The sequence below is a fragment of the Aythya ferina genome, assembly GCF_964211825.1.
Source record: "Aythya ferina genome assembly, chromosome: 2".
Taxonomy (NCBI): domain Eukaryota; kingdom Metazoa; phylum Chordata; class Aves; order Anseriformes; family Anatidae; genus Aythya; species Aythya ferina.
In genome coordinates, this window is record NC_140297.1 from 65,384,925 (window position 1) to 65,405,226 (window position 20,302).

At 37.2% G+C, this 20,302-nt stretch overlaps 1 protein-coding gene and 1 long non-coding RNA gene across 8 annotated transcripts in view; both read left to right on the forward strand.

Annotated features, from left to right (window-relative positions):
* LOC311432935 overlaps window positions 1-20,302 on the forward strand; it is a 162,831-nt gene that overhangs the window by 78,926 nt on the left and 63,603 nt on the right. The window lies entirely within an intron of this gene.
* Window positions 1,322-19,716, forward strand: TBC1D7 (TBC1 domain family member 7). 7 transcript variants are annotated; one of them, XM_084511522.1, is made up of 9 exons: window positions 1,322-1,468; window positions 2,351-2,555; window positions 3,010-3,130; window positions 3,857-3,937; window positions 7,493-7,680; window positions 9,015-9,152; window positions 10,851-10,996; window positions 18,567-18,696; window positions 19,485-19,716. In XM_084511522.1, the coding sequence occupies exons 3-9, from the start codon at window positions 3,019-3,021 to the stop codon at window positions 19,569-19,571; spliced, it is 882 nt and encodes a 293-aa protein (XP_084367648.1). In that variant the 5' UTR covers window positions 1,322-1,468; window positions 2,351-2,555; window positions 3,010-3,018; the 3' UTR covers window positions 19,572-19,716. The 7 variants fall into 7 exon arrangements, with proteins under 7 accessions (XP_084367648.1, XP_084367652.1, XP_084367653.1 ...); XM_084511526.1 differs by having other exon boundaries at window positions 1,398-1,468; window positions 2,987-3,130; XM_084511527.1 differs by lacking the exon at window positions 1,322-1,468 and adding an exon at window positions 1,532-1,800 and having other exon boundaries at window positions 2,987-3,130.

A 20,302-nucleotide genomic window follows, 5' to 3' on the forward strand; every position in this document is an offset into this window, starting at 1 on the left:
AGTTGGCTTTGGCTGGGATTCCACTATAAACTATTAAATAAATGTTAGAAACTGTTTACAGACACCATTAAGAAAAATGGTGTGTTTCAGAAACGTGACTGAGAAACCTGCAATATGTAGAGTTTAGAAACTTTTCTAGGGGGACCATATTATTAATTTTTTTGGGTGGTGGTATTGATTTTATGCTATATTTTCATGCAGCTAAACTTTTCGGACTTATTTTTACTATTTATTTGATTAATCAAAGCCATCATTATTGCATTAACCTGATACAAATCCACAGCACAGCACCTGGTAGCTCAGCTGCTTAAAAGATTTTTGTATCTGCTGTGCAATGAAACAGTAATAAAAAGAATTGTGCTAGCTTCAGCCCTTTTTAGAGCACCACTAAAGCTATGTGACACATATTGACGAGGTCAAGAATAAGTACTTTTAAATGACAGAGATGTGATTGAACTTCTGTAGCATTTTCCTGAATCTTGTGATACTGGTTAGCTGCCAGCAGCACCAAAGGGGTCTCGCACAGAGGCAACTGCCACCTATCGACAAAAGATGCGTACAATGCCAATGCTTGAAAACTGCAAAAAATGGCACCAGGCTGCCACCTGCTGCTGTGCAGAATTACTTCAACAAACACATTTGTGAGGCCACACCATCAATCCTCGACGAGCTGGCTCCAACAAAAGCGTGCCCATTGTGCAGCAGCATGCTTTCCTCTAGGCATCCAAAAAGCGTTGCTCAGGATGATAGAAAGGGAAGTTCTGTCTGCTTGAAAACAGGCCACTTATACGAACCTAAAAAGCTGTCTGGAGGGGGATCTAGCATTCTGAAGTCTCAGCGTTGTTGGCTGAGGTGTTTGATGGTTAATGATCCTGCTTCCAGAAAGGGACCGTGAGCTGAAAACTCAAATTCTGGTAAAAGAATCTGCCTATCCCTTGCAGTCGGGCAGCATAATACTGGCCAGATCTCAAAACTCTGAACAACGAAAACATGAAGAAATTAAAACACGGTGTCCCGTGATTTTGGCAGCACAGGGTGATTTTTGGGTGCTGGCCTTCTCCCCGTGAGGGCCTTCATCTGATGTGAGAGGTGGAAGTTTTAGCGTCGGGCACAGAGGAAATCTCGTTGCAAAGCCCAACAGCTTTCCACAGGTTACTGTGACTAAACCGTCCCTCCCCGTCACAGTGGATGGCCCACACTGCTAAGCATAAAACAGTAAATAACACAGCGTGGGTAGAACTTGTATGAGGGATGACGTTTTGCTTTTCTTTTGTTTGTTTGTTTGTTTTGGTTTTTGGGCTTTGGAGTTTTTAACCCTTCTTTGTCCCATCCCCACGCGCCCCGCCACGGGGCGCAGTGCAACCGTTGGTCACGCGCGGCGCGGCTCAACCGCCACCGTGTGGGCGGTGCCCGCGCATGCGCCGCGCGCCACCCGGTCGCCGTGTGGGGCTGCGTCCGGATGCTGGAGGTGGGGGCCCGGCCCCGGGGTTTGCTGAGGGGAGAGAAGGGGGGGAGGGAGTTATTAATTACCGTAATTAGGATCGCATCGGTTCTTTCTTATAGATGGTGCTCGTAGTCGGTGTGTTGTTCCTGTTCTATGGCTGTACTGTCAGCTCGCCGCGAATGGTAGAGGCTGAATGTTTTCTAAGTAGCGCGTATTAAAGTCAAACAAATATTTTAAGGGTAATTGAGTGTCTGTACCGCCTGAACTCAGCTTGTAAGGGCTGCTGAGCCCTTAAATGCACAATGCGTGAATATCACAGTCGTTTTCATGGGGACAGCGTGTAACTGGAATATCCTGCAAGTAATATAAATATTTTTTCCTCTGGCTTGGAGATGGTATTTGTCTGATCTCAGCATTAATTCAGGCCTTTGCTGCTTTATATTTTTCCAGTTGGTCTTGGCTGTGATCCTACAAAGCACTCAGAATGGACTTAGTTTGAAAAACAAATAGGTCTAGTGCATATGCAAGTTTGCTGCTTGAAAAAATGTGACCTTATATCTGCAAATGCTGTGCTCCTATTGTGTGTGCTTCAATTTAGCAAGGAAAAGAATAATTTAACTAGGAAACGTTTTTGATATGTAATTCACCTGTTGCTGTCCCTCAAAACAAATAATTTTTCTCCAAATTTTGCTATTGTCACTGGGCTTAAAAGTTGAGGTTGTTTGTAACTCTTCTGAGAGTTACAAAGTTGTAACTCTTCTGAGTTACAAAGCGTAGTTTTATTGTATTTGTAAGCCTGCAAAGGAGAGGAGAGAATTGATATTTAAAGGTTTGAGCTGCATTGAAATATGAATGTTTGTTATGAAACACATAGTTCTCGCTACAATAATTTACCATTGTTTCCAGTGCAAGGATGAGACAGTTATGTCCATTTAGTACCAGAATGACAAGCTCAAGAGTGGGGGTGTTACGGTGCCTGATAACAACATGAACATTTAATTCAAATCTGCAACTTAAGAACAAAACTACAGATCTAGCCTTATCCTTTCCTATCACTTCTGTGTTACTGAAGCCAACATTGGCTTGCTCTTGCCTCTGGTTACCTTGTCTGGTGAGTATGAAACCTGATGAATTTTACTTATTTGTATAACGGTTGCATGTGGTTAGAATTTCTGTAGCCAACATTATGTCAGGCTCTTAAATGTAGTTTTATATTAGTTTTGAAATATATGAAATCACCTAAGAAGAGACTCTCCAGCATGTTTTGAAACTGTAATGTAATTTACTGCAGGAATAATAGTGTAAAAAAATGACTGTACTTCATTTCATAATTGAATATATTTAGATCTTGTTTAGGTCCAGTTTTTATTTTTATTTATTTTTATGATCGTTTATGTTAGCATATGATGTAGAAAAATCTTGGAAGACTTTCATATTCTGTAGAGTTTATTAATATTATAGAGACATAGGCAGTCAGTTTTTATCAGTGTGCAGCAGTATTTGACTTTAACATAATATGAATTTATACTTGTAACTCAAAAGGGGAATTACTGTTTCTCCAAAAGAAATCAATCATGGCTGACGACTCTCAGAGAAACTTTCGCTCCGTGTATTATGAAAAAGTGGGATTTCGTGGAGTTGAAGAGAAGAAGTCACTGGAAATTTTGTTAAAAGATGACCGATTGGGCAAGTCAATTTCATTCTTTTCTCTATTCATTTGGTAATTTAGCATCAGGAAGGGGAGGGTATAATAGATGGTTTGTAACAGCTGCGCTTAATACTCACTAAAGTTTTTCATCCTTTACCTTTAATCTCAGTTTGTACTAGCAGTCCTTTGAGTTTCAAGGAGTTGAGGATATGAATTGTAAAAACTATTAAGGATCTGTGCTTGCATGTTTTTTTCTCTCATTCTCTATGCTTAAGTGAAAAAAATTAGTGAAAACAATTTTATCTGAAAATACATATCATGCTGTATACATAAATACGTATCATGCTGTTAGTTCTGTCTAACCTCAAAATGATGATTTTATTATTGCTGTTAGTCTTTGAGGAATGCCTGTAACGGAATAAAAAGATAAAAGTTGTCCCTTTAACAGAGTGCTTAATTGCTGTGACTTAGCAACATCGCAACAAAATGCCTATAAAAATGGTAGTTTCTTCCTAGTGAAAGCTGGGGCAGCTATAGTTTTGTTGTAAATCAAGCCAAGGTATATTGTTTTCCAGAATAAATACTGTTACAGTTTATATAGCGCATTCTATTCCTGACTGAAGTGGTGAAAGCATTTGTAAGTAACAAATCATGAAAGTGGAGATTTCTATCTGCTTGTCATACTTCAGTAATTCATAGACTGGGGACTATTGATATATTAAAATTTAACATTTTTCTTCAATTTTTTTTTTATTTCTCTACAGATATTGAGAAGCTTTGCACGTTTAGTCAAAGGTTCCCTCTCCCATCCATGTATCGAATACTGGTGTGGAAGGTTCTTTTAGGTATGAAACACAGCATCTGTGATTCTCCGAGGAAATGAGCACATAGAATGTGCTCTCTCTTTCTCTCTCAGCACTTATGACATGGATTATTCTGTACTCTCATTTACTGACATATTTAGTCTATTTTTACATCTACTGTGGATGCACAATAGCAGTTATAAAGCTTAACATCACATGCATATTTCCTGAGAACTTTTGCAGAAGTGTGCAGAGAAGAGTGTATTTTAGTCTTAATGTTATCCAAGTAAGTCTATTGGAATGGATTTAAAAGGTGGCTTTTAAGGCACTGATACTTGATAAGGTTTTCAGTTCTGTTCCTAAAATAAAACACAACTGAGTTGAAGTAAAGTGGTGATTAAACTTGAAAAGCTAGGCAAGCTATGGAAATGGATGTTTATTTTTAAGAGAAGCTTTGTGTTCTTGGTTTGAAGATTTCTTCTGGTTTTGGTTCTGTATTTGAATGGTATTTGCCAGTGAAGAAGTTACGAGGCCAGAGAGAAAGTATGGCATCCCCAGAAACAATAATAAAAAATAAATAATAAAAGAAAAATTCAATTTTCTTTGGAGGGTATCTGTCAGATGACCAATTGAAAAGTATTAATGACTTTGCAGTAGGTGGTCAAGTGTGTCAGATTTATTGGATATGAAGTGATGCTGCTTGGGGACAGGAGGGGTTGTGGAGGCCCCAGGTGTTCTGACCTGTACCAGGTATCTGGAGAGGTTCCCATAGAGTTACCAAGTGTAAAGAAACACTGCTGTACTGGTTGTGGAGTTAGGTTGTGTGACTGAATCTCTGAAAGAGAAATGTGACCTATTGCACTCTTGGTGGCTGAGCATGCCACTGCTGAAAAGCTTGAGGGTGACTCCTATGCTAAGTGTTGTATCACTACAGCTGTGGTCACACCTGGGATGCTGCTTCGTCAGGGAGACACCTGCAGTGTTTGTCTGCAGGTTGGCTGCAAGCTGCTGTCTTCTGCCCTCTGCAGCCATCCTGCTTTTCCATTGGCTGTTGGCTCTCTTGAGTATGCGATACAGTTCCCCTAACCATCTCCTGTCTGAGGATTTTGACATGTGATTCATAGATTGATGGCTCTTGCTTCAGATTGAGTAGTTGGGGAAAAAAAAAAAAAAAACACTAATTTTTTATCCATTTCAGGATGCTTGTTTATTTTAGGTTCTGCCATAATCTTGAAAGTTCAAATGTATTCTCTTTCTCTTGTTTCGGTCTCCATGTGCACTACACATGGAGTTTGAAATAATGTATTAGGAAGTTTTATTTATTAAATGAACAGTGTGTGGAAAGTGTAAGATGTAAAGTGTTGAAGTTCTTATACACTTGATGAAATTCTGTATTGATTACAGAACTAGCAGTAATCCTACCTGATAAAAATCTCTGCAGTTAGAGCACTAATTTTAGGATGAAAAGGAATCTTGTAACCCTGGGCCTAAGTGAAGCAGTCAGCATCCTTTAAAGAATTTGTAACAGGAAATATAGCATAGGTGTTTTGAACAGGTAACTTAGTACAAGATCCTTCAGCCAAAATCGTAATAGCAAAATACAGTCTCTTGGCAAATTTGCAACTCACTGCAGAGCCACTGGTATATCTTTGACTGTTTTAGATAGGATGATTTATGAATCCATGTGATTATATAAACTGCAATGATTTTTAGGCTAGTTCCACCTGAGTTAATTGTATGGAAAATTACCTCAATATCTGTGTACACAAGAGGAAGGTTTTCAAAGCCTTTTTAATTAATATATATATATATATATTATTATTCTGTATTTTAAAAGCTTTTAAAATAATTTATTTCAAGTACACAACCTGTAATTTTGTGTACTCCCTGGGTGACCAAGGGATTTTCTTATGCTGCATTATAGTGTTAACACTGATTTGAAGAGCTGGCTTTCTAAATGGCAATACAGAAGCTCTTTCCCTAAATTACTGGAACAACAGTTCCATTTCTGGTGGGAGGTATTAAATCTCTAAATAATGTTAATACTTTAACAGAAGGGATTCTGTCCTCTCAGCAGAATCATTTCAGACACCTGCCAAGCCTTGGTGCTGTCCCAGGTTACATGGTATGTCAGCAATGTCTCTTAACTTCCTGTTCAAGTACGACTCGTGATGGTGTTGAGGCTAAAATGTTTTTTTGACATCCCTGTGTTAAGATTCTTTTCTGTCAGCTCAAGGCAGTCTTCTCTATTTAAGCAAAGCAGTTGGCAGTGTGTACATACATAGTTGTTGACTCTGTTTTTGCATCACATGAAAAACGTTCTGATCTGTCCCGGCTTCTGCAGTGCAGGTGGATTTGCAGGTGGGAAATAAGTTGTTACTGTCTGTTGTGCTTGATACTAAAACTCAGCCATTTAATGGTTTAACACTTGACAACAATATTTTTATTTTAAATGAGAGATGAAAGGAGCAGGTAGCCTGTTTAAGGACTGAGTTTTGAAGAATATTTTGTTCTCGTGGGTTTTTACACTAGAAGGAGTTCTGCTCCACTGGTGGTATGCAAGAGGCATTTTTTTGCTTTGGTGTTTCTATTGAAGCCAGTGACAGTTCGGTTTTGAACATCAACGCACAGTAAGGTTGAGCCTTGAGTTAGGGGAAGGATAGAGTGAAATGCTGAGCATCGCTTCTGGATATCATAAACAACTCTTTTTTTTCTGCCTCTCTACTCGGATACATTTAATTTTTTTTTTCCTCCTAGGGAACTAGAAAAATGTACTGTACTGAGAAAGTTAAACTTGCATTGAAATTTGGGTGTTAACTCTTAATCTTTAATACGCAACTGTGGGATTGATTTTGCTTCTGAATGTTCTTTTAGAGAGGATTAATGTCTATGGTACAGCGCACTAAGAAGTTTCCAGCGGAGTTCTACCAGTAAACTTAATAATGAGATTGGGATGTACAGTATGTTTGCATTAGTTAATTGCATTTATATATTTTCTGGTCATCTCAGATGAAGCGTATAATTTCAGAACAAAAACAGCTAGCATATATAAAAATCATTCTGTATTTGTTTTGTTTTCAAAATAAAATGAAGCTACACACAAATATGCAATTAATACTGTATTAAAGCTTACAGATAGGTATAAAAAAGTAACAAGTCAGATTCACAATTGAAAAATAGGACTAGCTTGGTGAAGAAGGAGAGTACACCAATAAAGTTATTTTTCATTTGTCCCAGTAGTGACATTTCTTACCAGCACATTAATGTAATATAAAAAGGAATTAGCATTCATCTGTTGAAAATTTCGTAGAAGAGCTTCATAAACAATTCTCAACAGTTGATGAGAAACAATAGTACAAGTTTAGATTTTGTCTATGCTTGATTAAATACATAGTTTATTTTTGTTAATCTAATGCTAAAGTGCTTTCTTAGCTTTTCTTCTTGGAGGATTTTCTCCCTGTATTCTTTGAACAAGATCATAGAAAAATTGCACTGCCAGGTCTTACATTTTTGTTGGCAGATCCCTTGGAAAGGGAGTTTAGAGTGCTCCGTTTTTTCTCTTTACAGTTGCTTTTTTTTTTTTCTTTTGCTTTTTAGGAATTATTCCTCCTCACCATAAATCTCATGCCTTGGTGATGAACTTCCGGAAGGAGCAATACTGGGATGTACACCATGCCCTTCGTGTAATTCGTTTTATCAATGATTCTACCCCACAGGTAGATGTTTTCCTCCGCATACATCAACTGGAATCAGGAAAATTGCCTCGAAACTTGGCGTTTCCTTTGGTGAGCTGTTGTTTTGATAGTCTTTTAAGCATACTGGCTAACTTTATGCTATATTTTTATACTTATATATTATTATTTTTTAGCATGTAGCTACCCTACACTATAAGCCCGTGAGAAACTGAGCTGCATGTAGCAAAAGTACATGTAGATAAATTCATGCAAGGGGAAAGGAAAACAGAGAAATGCTGTTATAAAATAAGGTATTTTAGTAGAAGTGCTTTTCTTTTTTTGTTCCCTTAAATACTTATTTTAAGACATACAACTTTAAGTGTCTTTTATATATTTCCATTACTAGGCTTTTAGCCTTTTTTTATTCTAGTTTTCACTTTAGTTTCTTCATAGCAATGAAGTCAAAATGACTTGGTACTGGATTTTCTAGATTGTTCACTTTCCTACAATGAGGATAATTCACAGCCAGTACAAGCAGTGATATGTAGCAAATTACATCATGTTTCTAAATAACTTGTTTTAATATTTGTAATTGAAATGAATTGTAATCTGCACCAAAGCTTATGATACTACAGTTTACTGCTACTGATGGTTACGTGAGGACAGACCATGGATTTGCATCTGTCTTGTTACCCCAAGTCCTAGTATAGTCAGTACTGCCTGCTGAATGAAAACTTTAAGAAACACAGGGTAAATATAGTGCCTCTCCTGATGCATCTTCCCAGTTGAGAGGCTTCCAGAGCTAGTTGTTGCTGGCTGGTTTAGACTTAACTCACCTCTATTACTATACCAGTAATTGTGTTTTAGGCATGCTGGTACCTTTTGGTAGGAAAGTGTAACCTCTGGAGAAGGGAAGATCGTATGCCCACCACATGCTCTAGTCTTGTATTGTGGGGAATAATCACCTGGAAAAGGTATTTATTTCTAGCTATTGTGTAGCTAACACCCATGGCAAAGGTGTTTGAGGGGCCTGTTTCGCAAGGAAAATATCTGCTGCTATGTAGTAAAAAACTTAATGTGGGGCATAGAAGTAGGAATGTTGCTATGCCATTAGGAGGTAATCTCTTTTAAGAATATTTCAGAACTTCGGATCAGATTTTTTCCAAATTCCTGTTGTCTGCTTGGTTTTAAAAGCAAGACAAGTCTTATTTGTTCTGCTTTAATAGGTATCTGATCACCATAATGCAGCTGTTGCCCAGTGCCTTATTTATGAATGAATATTTATTTATGTTTATTATGAACAGGTAGTATTTATCTTTATATGCTTTGGTTCCACTTTGGTTTTGCAAAGAGTAGGCAAAAGGAATGTAAGAATAACTTAAATCAGGCAGTCTACTTCTTTGTAGTTATTTTTTGTGTTTTTTTTTTTTGGCTTTGTTTTCCAGGAGCCAGAAGATGAAGTGTTCCTTGCTATTGCTAAAGCAATGGAGGAAATGGTGGAGGATCCTATAGAATGCTATTGGCTTGTCACTAGCTTTGTTAATCAGCTGAACAGCAAGCACAAAGATGCATTGCAACAACTGGTAAGGGAAAGATTTTTTTTTTTTTTTTTTTTTTTGTGAAGAGAGCAGTAAGTAAGGGAGAGTAAGGGAGAAGGAAGTCATAGAAAGCATGCATGCTGGGTGTTTTGGAAGTTGCAATGTATGGAGGTAACCACAATGTCAGAGGCGGCATCCATGGATTATGTTCTGGCAGGAGCAGTGCTTTTTGCATTGTGATGGTATTCTGCTGTAGGAAACTTTGTCCAAAATAGCAAACAAAACCAATTTTTTAATGTTGCATTGTAGGTTTTGACTTTTTTTTTTTTTTTTTAAAGTTAGCTGAAGCTTACATTGTATTTAGGTGAATTATGTTTCATACAGTTAAGAATTCTCTTTATTCAAAACAATTAAAGATATAATAAACTTAAGGACATCTTGACTTAGGTCTTCTGCTTTTTTGGCTGCATCCCTGGCATTCATATGCTGTTCACTGGATGACAGTGAGGCAATGCACAATTGTTTTGCTGTATAAATGAAGCAGGGTATTTTGTGTCTTCAGAAAGACAGCATGTTACAAACTAAGTTACAATTAGAAGTGTAACAGGACTTTGTCACTGATCATTCAAATGCTCTCAGAGAATGTTAATTTTGAATTTCTATATTACTGCTTTATAAAAGTGATTATAAAGCAAATGCGTACTTATAAAAAAAAGTTCATTTGTTATACAAAAGCTTTTGTAATTCTTCAAATAGTCGTAAAATATAAACATTTTAGTTAATATCCACTAATATAAAAATATGAGCATCTGCTCTGGCAATCAATGAAAACCTGTTGCAGAAGATGATGTATGTCCTTTGTTATTCTTGGAACACAAAAGTACATTTTAAGTCTTTTCTGCTTCTACCAGAGGTGATACCAACTATACCAATTTCTGTATCTTCTTTAAAAGGACAGAGGAGCCTTTTTAAAGAAGGTATGTGCCTCAGTTACATAGGGATGTCTCCCTAAGTTTTTATTTTAATGTACACGTTGCAATGTTATAATGTGGATGAAGGAAGTGCTTTTTTTTAAATTTGAAAGCTGAAGTTAGTAGCTGCTTATCTAATTATAAGAAAAAGTATAAAGACAATGGAATTTATGAAAATGTGTACTGTTACATTAGACTTTAAGCAAAATGAACATTATTCACATTTTTAAGCCTATTTATATGATCTTTGTTGCCTTTTCTAAATGCTTCATTTTCTTAAACAAGAAATCAATATCCAGCTTTTATTATATTGCACAGGGATTTGCTCTGATAATTGTTTTTCTTGTTTTCACTGCACTGTGTGTAGGTTTTTATGATGCGTGCTAAGATTATTACCTTTGAGGTGAATGAAACTCAATTTTACTTGTGAAGATAGCAGTGATTATTGCAGGTTTAATCTCTGCATTTCATTAAGCTCTTGAACACCTCATTGCATTAGTGAATAGTGCGTATTTTGGAAATACTGCTAGTGATCAGCAATTTAAAGAACCTGGGGCTATTTATTTACTGAAGTACTAAATTGCAAAAATCAGTGATACTTTTATTTTGGAACACCAAGATTTAGTTAAAATAATGTAAGTTCAGTATTTTAACGCGTGTTTTTATGCTTGCAGGTCTTCAAAGACACATCTTGCTTTACAGAGTGCTGTAATAATGGAGGAGAGGATACTTTGATGTTACTTATCCTAAAATTTTCCGATTCCTTTTTCAGCCAAAAATTCTGGAGCAGTATTTGAACATTGAAGATAACAGACTCCTGATGCACCTAAAAGCATGTGCTGCAATGAGCAAACTTCCCTATGATCTTTGGTTCAAAAAGTGTTTTGCAGGCTGTTTACCTGAGTCCAGTTTACAGAGGCAAGCTTTTTTTTTTTTTTTTTCCCTTTCTGTTTGTAATTGCATAGTAATTTTAGCTCCTTGTTACCATAAGCAGGCAATGAGCTTTCTGTATCTTTATCTGTAATGAAGGTTATGAAGTTAGCTTTATTGCTGACTTGGCAATGACAAAATTTGATTTGATCCCACTTGTTACTGATGTGAGGTAATCTGAGCGTGATCACTTCTGGTATTGACATGTAAAAGGATGGAGTTAAATATAGTGGCTTATTCTGTTTCACACTTTTTGCCTCCTAGGATTTAAAACTCCAAATCCCCTCTTACTGATAGGCAGCTGAAAGTAGTTAGTTTTCAGTTTTTTAAACCAAAATGACTCCTTAGGGAGTGATTATAATACTGTATTACCACCAGATGAAAAAGATTTTGGGAGTGTTGGTTTTAATTAAAAAATAAATACTATGGCAGGTTAATCATTACAGAGTTCTTAAAATAGTGCATTATATCAGGATTCCATGGTTGGAAATAGGCTGTCCAGCTTTTAAAAGGGGGAAGTTCTTGTGCATGGTAATTTTCCAAAGGGCCTTTGAACTGAAGCTTCTATGATTTCTCTAATTCTGCCATCTGAAAACTCTTGGAAAGTGGAAAATTCAAGTTAAATGGAAAGAGGCATAAAGTTTCTGCATTAACATAGATACTGCTAATAGCTGAGCTAGAAGTGGTACAGAGAAAACAATGGTCTCATTTTCTGCCGCCTTTTAAAACTTTGAGAAGAAACAAAGTGCAGGGGAAATCCTTACTCCAGAACCTCCAGGACTTCAGTGGCTGCTATAAAAACGCTGTCCTGGTTTCAGCTAAGATAATTTTCCTCCTAGTAGCTGTTAGGGCGGTATGTTTTAGGATAAGAATAATGTTGATAACACACAGATGTTTTAATTGTTGCAGAACAGTGCTTACACTAAGGGAAGGACTTTTCATCTTCTCACTCTGTCCTGCCAGTGGGCAGGCTGTGGGTGCAGCAGGAGCTGGGAGGGGACAGACCCAGGACAGCTGACCTGAACTGGCCAAAGTGGTATTCCGTACTGTATGGGGTCATGCTAAACAATATATAGGGGTGGCTAGCCAGGGTGGAGGGGCCAGTTGCTCGGGGTTAGGCTGGGTCAGCAGGTGGTGAGCAATTGCATTGTACATCACTTGTTTTGTACACAATATTAGTAGTAGTACTATTATCATTATCATCATTTTTTCCCTGTCTTTAATAAACTGTCTCTATCTCATGACACAGGCCTCATTTTCCTGTTTCTATCCCCCATCCCAGAGAGGGAGGGGGGAGGGTGAGTGAGTAGCTTTGTGGTGCTTAGCTGCTGGCCGGGTTAAACCACAACAAACACTAAAATTGAGAGTTTTGTTGAATGCTATATAGAAAAGATACTTTGCTTTATCGTGGTAGAGTTGTTTGCAGTCTGAATAATGAGTGCAGTCTTTCTTGCTTATCTGGGTTTTTACTTTTCATGAAGGCAAGTGTAGAACAGCTGTTTTTTAAAATATTTCCCCCCACCACCCCTTAAGAAAATATGAGGGTTTTAGGGAACAAGCTATAAGATGCTTTTCAGATAATATGCTTTTCAGTCTTGTGGTGCAGTGGTCTTTTGAGGTTGTGTACGTTCTACTGTTGGCAAGAAAGGTGTCTGACAGAAAGCAATTCTTGTTCCAAGAACTGAAAGAGTTGGTGGCAGACTTTTTGGTGTTATCCTTTGTGCTGCGTGGCCGTCATTACATATGTAGTTCTTTTTACCAACACCTGTAAGGCTCTGAAGTAGTCCATGAGGTTGTGTGTGATGTGAAGGTTAAAAGCTTTTACTGCTGTTGGGGCCACAGAAATTATGTAAGCATGTATAAAATGTTTGTTACATCTTTATAGACAATTGAATATGTGTGATTTGTCTGTATCTCTGTTCCACATTTGTATTTATAGGCTCATTTTTAGCAGGTAACAATTGACCTGGTTTCATCCAGTTTTCTCTGTATGAAACTTAATACAGTTTGTCAGTAGATGTGACTGTTCTCCCTGGGACTTGCCAGTCTCCTCAGAAAATTCATTTCTGTAGGCTGCTGGGATACAAAATGACCTCCGCAAGCATTAGGAACCACTTTCCATGTCTTCTAGTAGATGTTTTAATATACAGCTTAAAGGATTTAACATTGAGGCTGTCTTCTGGCTAAGAAATTTGCAATAGAACAGCTTTGCTGTTGAGGATTCCATTCTTTTGACATTTCTATTGAAAACTGCATATTTTGTGGAGCTGTCTCATCTAGACAATGTAAAAGAAAAAAATAATCTAGATGAAGGACTTTGATTTCTGACAATATAAAATAGGAAAATTTTCTGTTTCAACTTCTGTAATTTTGAATCAGTTCATTTACATAAAATGTTTTATCTAGTTAGCGTACTGTTTAGCATTCTCATATTCTATTTTAATTTACTGATGTAAAATAATTTGACCTGAAAATATTTGAATAACTTTTTTTCTTTGTGGTAAATATCCAAATATTGTCTTCTTTATATCACTCTGCAGTAAAAAACTTAGGAGGGTTGGAACTTCTGATGGTGCAGCAATCCTATTTACCAACAATTCTTGTGTGAACATGATAGAAGTGCGCTTTTCCTTGGCAGTTCAGGTTTCTGAATTACTCAGTTGTAATGAAAATAGCCTCATTTGCTAAGGAAATAAAATACTTTGTGGGCAGCATGTGACAGATGAGCTTAGTTAATGCTTGGAGATTCAGTTCGGATTAGAATCTAGAAGCCCGAATGCTTATCTGAAATGTATCTAAATGGCAGCATTGGAACTGCTGAGAACTGAAAACAGGTCTCCAATTCTCCTGTGAGTTTCACTTAGTTTTTCCTCAAGTGAGAGATGACATGAGTGCAGTATTTTTATGATTTAATTTATCTTATGATTTAGTACTACATTTCTTAGAGAGGTTGCTTGCTTTGTCTAAATCGTAGCCTTCTCTGCCAGGCAGCTAAATTTAAATTTCATCATTTTTTCAAAGGTGTACAAGATTTGGATGTGCTATGCAGAAATTTTATCCAATAATGGTGAGATGAATTGTACATAATACCAGCTGTATTCCTGACAAGTGTTGTCATTTCAGTATACATATTGTTTCATAGTACACTTCTACTTTTATCATAAGTAAATGTTGTGCATCAATTTCATTTACGTTGGTTTGGCAAACCAATGTAGAAAGCTTTCATATAGAAACTTTTCTTTCAAACTTATGCATTGTCTTTCCTCTGCTTGTGCTAAATGCTCTTAAAATGTAATAAGCTTCTTTCCAAACGCCTTTAAGGTGCCACATTGTTAAAAAGTAGAGCAGACTGGGCACGCTGAAGGCTCTGTATCCTCAGGGCTCTGTTGTTGCACTTGGAATTATACACCGGCAGCTTCCTAGAACACGAACCTACCTGCCTATAGCATGGACTCCAGAGGGACAGAAAGGATTACTTCTCTCTGAAGTGTGGAGAAAACTGAGCTGCACCTTTGCTTATACTCACCATTGCTCTATTTGCTCACATTCTGCATCAGGGTATCTGGTCATCTGTTCAGCAAGCCCCATGTGTGGAGAGTTTTCAAATGGCGCTGTGTGGAGCCTCAGCTGGAGAGCCTTGCTGTTAAAGCAAGGTGTCAATTTTGCAGCTTCAGGTCTACAGGCCAAATTACACCTCAGCTGTCAGTATGCTCTGATGTAACAGAAATAGTAGAGCTTTGCAGATATGGTTGCGTATAAGCCAGGCATTTTTTATTGCTTTGTGTTGCCTGTCATGTATCATACCCATAGCTGACATTGTCAGTCCTCAGTGAAGACTTAGCACAGTAATAGCTGGTGGGTTGGGATGGGTTTAGGTTAGTGGCCTCTGGTAATTTGTTTGTGGCAAAGTATTCTGTAGTTCTCCTGAAATCCTACTGCCTTTCAGACTGGCACTAATGCAGGTATTAATGTACAGCTTGTGCAGTTTTGCAACTGTGATCTCTGTGTCCTGCATAAATTACATCAGTTGTAAAAATATGAGTCATTTAGCAGAAACAACAGAAATATAAAAGATGCCTTAAATTTACTGTGGAAGGGATGTGGGCTGCTACAGTTTCTCTACTCTACAGAGAAACTTAAGTCACTTGTTTACCTATGTCTAAATAATTGAGCTGCTTCACAGCTGTCTCCATGGCTGGTGCAAGATCAAAGTATGATGTCAGGATGAGACTTGTTTGTACCTCATTGTGTACTTCCACATCTGTTTCCATTGGAAGGATACCTAGATGTGCAGAGGAGCGAGTAGTGGTTCTTATTAAACGTCTATGGACCAGATGACTGCAGGATGAGAACCAGGGAATAAGGTTGAATGAGCCTACCCTGCAGCCTGGGTGTAGCCTTTGCAGGGAGAGGGAAAGCTGTGAGGTTCACAACAACTTTCTCAGAAAAAGAGAGCACAGCAACACTAGGATGCTTTTTGCTCTAGTACCCCACTGTAGTGATTGAGGAACCTGAGAAACGCCCTTGAGAATGTTGTTTTTCCATGCACATACAAATCATGTCCTGGCTACAGAAAAAAAAACAACTCAGTGGAAATCAAGTGTCTTCCTTTGTGTAGTTCTTGCCATTCTCTTTACTTTCATAGCTTCCATTGTCTTTATATTTTTCCTTGTGGTTTTTACTACTATTTCACTGTTCAAGAAACACACACGAGTGCTCTCGTGGCTAATCAGTTACAATTATATGTCACAGAGGATGGTATCATTACAGTTTTTTATGACTTTAGTGTGCACTTCCTTTTTCAGTGGTCCTGAGTAGGGCTAGAAGCACAGTTGCATGGCATACGTTACAGTTTTCCCATCTCTGAGAGGATCAAAAAAAACTGCTAAAAGTTATAATCCCTGACAGTACACTTGATGCTTATATATACAAGTTTTTGGTGTTACTTAAGTAGTGAAAGTATAGGTGTTACCATCAGTAAAGATACAATGCATAAAGGTTGCTATTTTAGGCTAAAATAATCAAAATAATTGTTTCCTTGAAACTGCCTTGTTTTTTTTTTTCTATTCTAAGTAAACATTTTTCTGACACAGTTTGTTGCAGTTTCTGGTTCTATGGTACAGACAAGGTACTGATTGCTGGTCTGTTTATCAGTATCACAGTCAGTCCATTATTGCTGTTACTGGTGGAATTATGCTGACAGTACCAAGAGCTGGAAATGTTAAGGGGGAAAAAACAGCAGATACAGCTAGTTAGTGCTAACATCTCATCCACTTAGCAGTGTACCCTCTTCCTGTTAGAAGCTGGTGACTTAGCTATTGCGTTTTGTTGGCCAGTGTTAAAATACTTGTTCTGGAATCAGACTAAACAGTAGGAAAACATTTGAGTTTTTGAGCATGAAATATAACCTACTGTAATGTAATTCTGGGGACTGGAGTCAGGGGACTTGGAAGCAAAATATGGAAGAAGGTTGAGTAGTGTATGTTAGAATTAGTAGGTTTATACAGAAACTAACACGGGGTTTAATAAAAACCTGAAAAATTCTTTCCTGTCTTTGAGTCTGTATTGTCATTTGTAGTTACAGTTCTGATGCCCATGAAACACCTGGGAAGCTATGCTTGGGTTCTGAACAGAAAGTTTGGAGAAGGTATATTAGAAGTAAATGGGAATCACTTGTACAGTGTGGAAGAGGAATGTGTTCTCAGTTTTCTCATAGCCTTGCTTAAAGCTTCTAGACTTGACATCAACATCAGTGTAATATCTACAGTGACCACTTGTCCTGAGATGCTTGAACCACAAAGGAAGCAAAATTTTAATTGTTCCCATCCTTGTGGGTTTTGTAGTCATTTTTAATCCTATAAAGGAAGGGAAATAAAAATAAATTGCGAAGGTGAGAGAAATTAGTTATGACTTTATCCCCCTATCTATCCATGTGGGTTTTTTGTTTGTTTCCTTCATTTTAAAGAATAGTTAAAGAATAGTTGTGGAGATTTTTTTGTATTCTTTTCCAAGCTTCTTTATTATAAGTTAAATTCAGTTAAATTCTGTTTTTTTTTTTTTTTTTTTTTTTTGTTTTGTTTTGTTTTGTTTTTTTTGAGGAATGGAGAGGTAAAAGTGGTGTCAAACCAGCTATATGGTTGGAAGGTTATCAAGATGACAAAGATTTGACTTGAGTCACAGTTTAAAAAATTAATGCTATGTAACAGCAGTAGTCATTCCACTTTAGGAGTTAAAAAAGCCTTTGCTTAAAGGCGTGATACCAACTCGTTAACACAGCTGTCAATGTTTATGCCTTCACTGTGTTCTCTTGGCAGTCCAGGCTGAAGTGCAAGTTCTTCTGAGACAAAAGGTGATGTAAAAATGTTTGTGTTCTGAAGAAACACACCTGTAGATCCAAGTTTGTAGGTGGGCTGCAGAAGATGCTTACCAGTTATAGTTACTGAATTCAGAGATTATGGAGGATAGTATGTGATCATGTCCCTCATGTCAAAGGAGAAATGTTTATTAGAAAGGAGAAACTCTTTTAACAAGTGTCTGGGTGGAGTAAGCGCAGTAATCCTCAGACTTTCTGACACAGCTCTTAAAAGTCAAGAACTAAAAATAATGCAAAACCATAGAAGCTGCCATCTGACAGATGGTTTCACACTGATTTTGGATAATCTTTCATCCCGTGTCTGTTGAGTTGGGCCAGAGATAGAGCTGCTGGCTGAAGGATGTGTTCAAATTTTACAGGCTGTTCTAGTAATGTGGATCTCTTTTAATATTCTCAGTTCTGTTGCTAAAGAACTTGCATCCTTTGGAGGCCTCTTCTTCAGGTTTCTTTAAAACTGTGAGGTCTGGGCACAGCTTCAAAGAAGTAGTAGGAGTGCTTTGTTAATTTTGAGAGAATCTGTGCACAGTGGAATGGATTGAAATACTTCATAGTTGTTCTTTGTCTATAATTTGAGTGTTATGGATATATCTTGCTGATGTATAAAATTTATATCTCATACAGGAAGGACCTGGAATATTTAGCTGTTTGAGATGTAGTAGTTGTGTAGTTCAGAATTTCATCCTTTCGAATTTTCATCTACTTAACTATTTGAAGAGCGCTTTTAGTAAGTGTGCTAGTAAGCTGTTTTTTTTCTTTTTCACTAGGAAAAATTCTCACCCTTACTATGCTATGTAGAATAATTGTCACAGTTAAGGCTATTAAAACAACTTGAGCCTTGCAAACAGTTGCATTTCTAACCAAGAACACACACTATCAATACATTTGTTTGCCATCACTCTATTCTGTACAGATTGAGGAGTTGTTAAAATGTCTTTTATTTACCCTGATGTGAATAATTAATGTATTTGCTGCTATTCAGAAAAATTATCTGGAAAAAGGTGATTGTAAAGAAAACAAAAAAAACAAACAAAAAAAAAAACCACACTGTCCTAGTAGATAAGGACTAGATAAGTAGTAGATAAGTCAGGTAAGATAAGTAGATAAGTCAGGTAGATAAGTAGATAAGACAGGTAAGGACTACAGTAATGTGTAGTGATTGCTTTTTCATCTTTTTTTTTTTTCTAGAGTTTGGGACAAAATTATTAGTGGGTCCTGCAAAATTCTTGTTTTTGTTGCTTTGGAGATATTATTAACCTTTAAAATGAAAATAATAGCACTGACTACAGCAGAAAAGATCACCCAATTTTTGGAAAATGTAAGTACTCTTCTGTGCTTCACAATTACCATCTATGGTTTATAAAAGTGTTTTGTATATCATAAACATACCATAAGGAGCTATTACATTATTTCCTGAGAGTAGTGCTGTAGTACCAAGGTGCAGGGAGGAATGAGACGAATAGTTGTTTCTATTTTTCTAAGGTAAAGCTTTCATAGAATGAAACGATTTTTTGCTTTGTGTAATGTATTACTTATGTTTGTGCAGATTTGACAATATTCTTATGATATTGAAGAGTGTTTCTGTGAAAGTAAGTGCAGATGAAGTTAGGTTCATTTTTCCAGAACCTCCATGTAGGGCTGGAGTCTGGCACCCTTTGTATTCCTTTACTGTGTCAACCTGTAGGCTCAAAGCACATTGTTTGTTGATGTAAGGATGATAGGATCTTGAACTTGACCCTGAACTTTCCTTCTGTGGATGGTAGTGAGCATGACAGCAGGGTTGTAGGATCCTAATGTAAGCTGGATTAGATGGATTAGATACGTTTGTGGTCATGGATGGCCAGTACGAGTAATGCCTAATGTCAGATGAGAGGTGTAAAGTGAGAGATGCCTGAGCGGACACCTTCTCTTGTTTTGTAAATAAAAGTTTTATATTTAAAATGTGGGAGTAACATGGTGCATGTAGGGCTGTAGGATGGAGAGATTAGATTATAGTTTAGCTTTGTGTAAAGAGATGAAACTTGAACTTGAGGTTTAAAATCTTTATTTGAAACAACAGTCCAAATAAAGTACATTGACAAGGCATCTTAACCCAATCTTTTGCAGATTCCTCAAGATAACACTGATGCTATTGTCAGCAAAGCAGTGGATCTGTGGCACACACACTGCGGGACTCCAGCACACTCAGTCTGAGAATTTTCTTTGTTTATGGAAGTTTGGGGAAACAGAAAGGACACTTGAAAAGTTTCCTTTTACTGTGATTCCCTTATCATGGTGTAAAGTTCTTAATTTCTTCTTCTGTGTAAAGATGCTATTAAAGCAGTTTATGGCATAATGATCAATGTGTAAATATTTTTCAACAAATACAGATGGAGCGAGGATACCTAGTGTGATGTGATCATGTCCAGAGTGTTTCTTGGCCAGCCAGCTACAGTACTCTGATTGCACAGTGTGTTCTAAGGCTTTTGGGGATGTAAATCTAACTCCTGAAACAAGGTAAATAAACTGGCTTGAAAAAAAAAAAGTATGCCAGCTTATACTTGATATCGCTAGTTACTACTTGGAGGTGCTTTTAACGTGAATATACTGAATGTCTGCTAGTTTGCTGAAACTTTTTGATGAACAAAAATCATTCCTTTGCTGGAATGGAAATGTGCGTGTACTCTGTGAATACTCTAAATGTGCAGGTAAGTGTTCTGGAAGAGGCATCACGAATTTGAAGCAGACATCGCAACAACCAGGTGAGACATGCTGTTCTGAAGTATCTCAAAATACTTCCTTTATGTCAGCCAACTCTGTGTGGCTTATGGCTGCACCTTGTTTTTTGTCTTTCTTTAAGTAAGATGATCTAGAAAGGTGTATAAATTCCACTATGGTTTGGAAAAATTAAATGCAAACAATATTCTGAAAAGAGTGATGTCCTG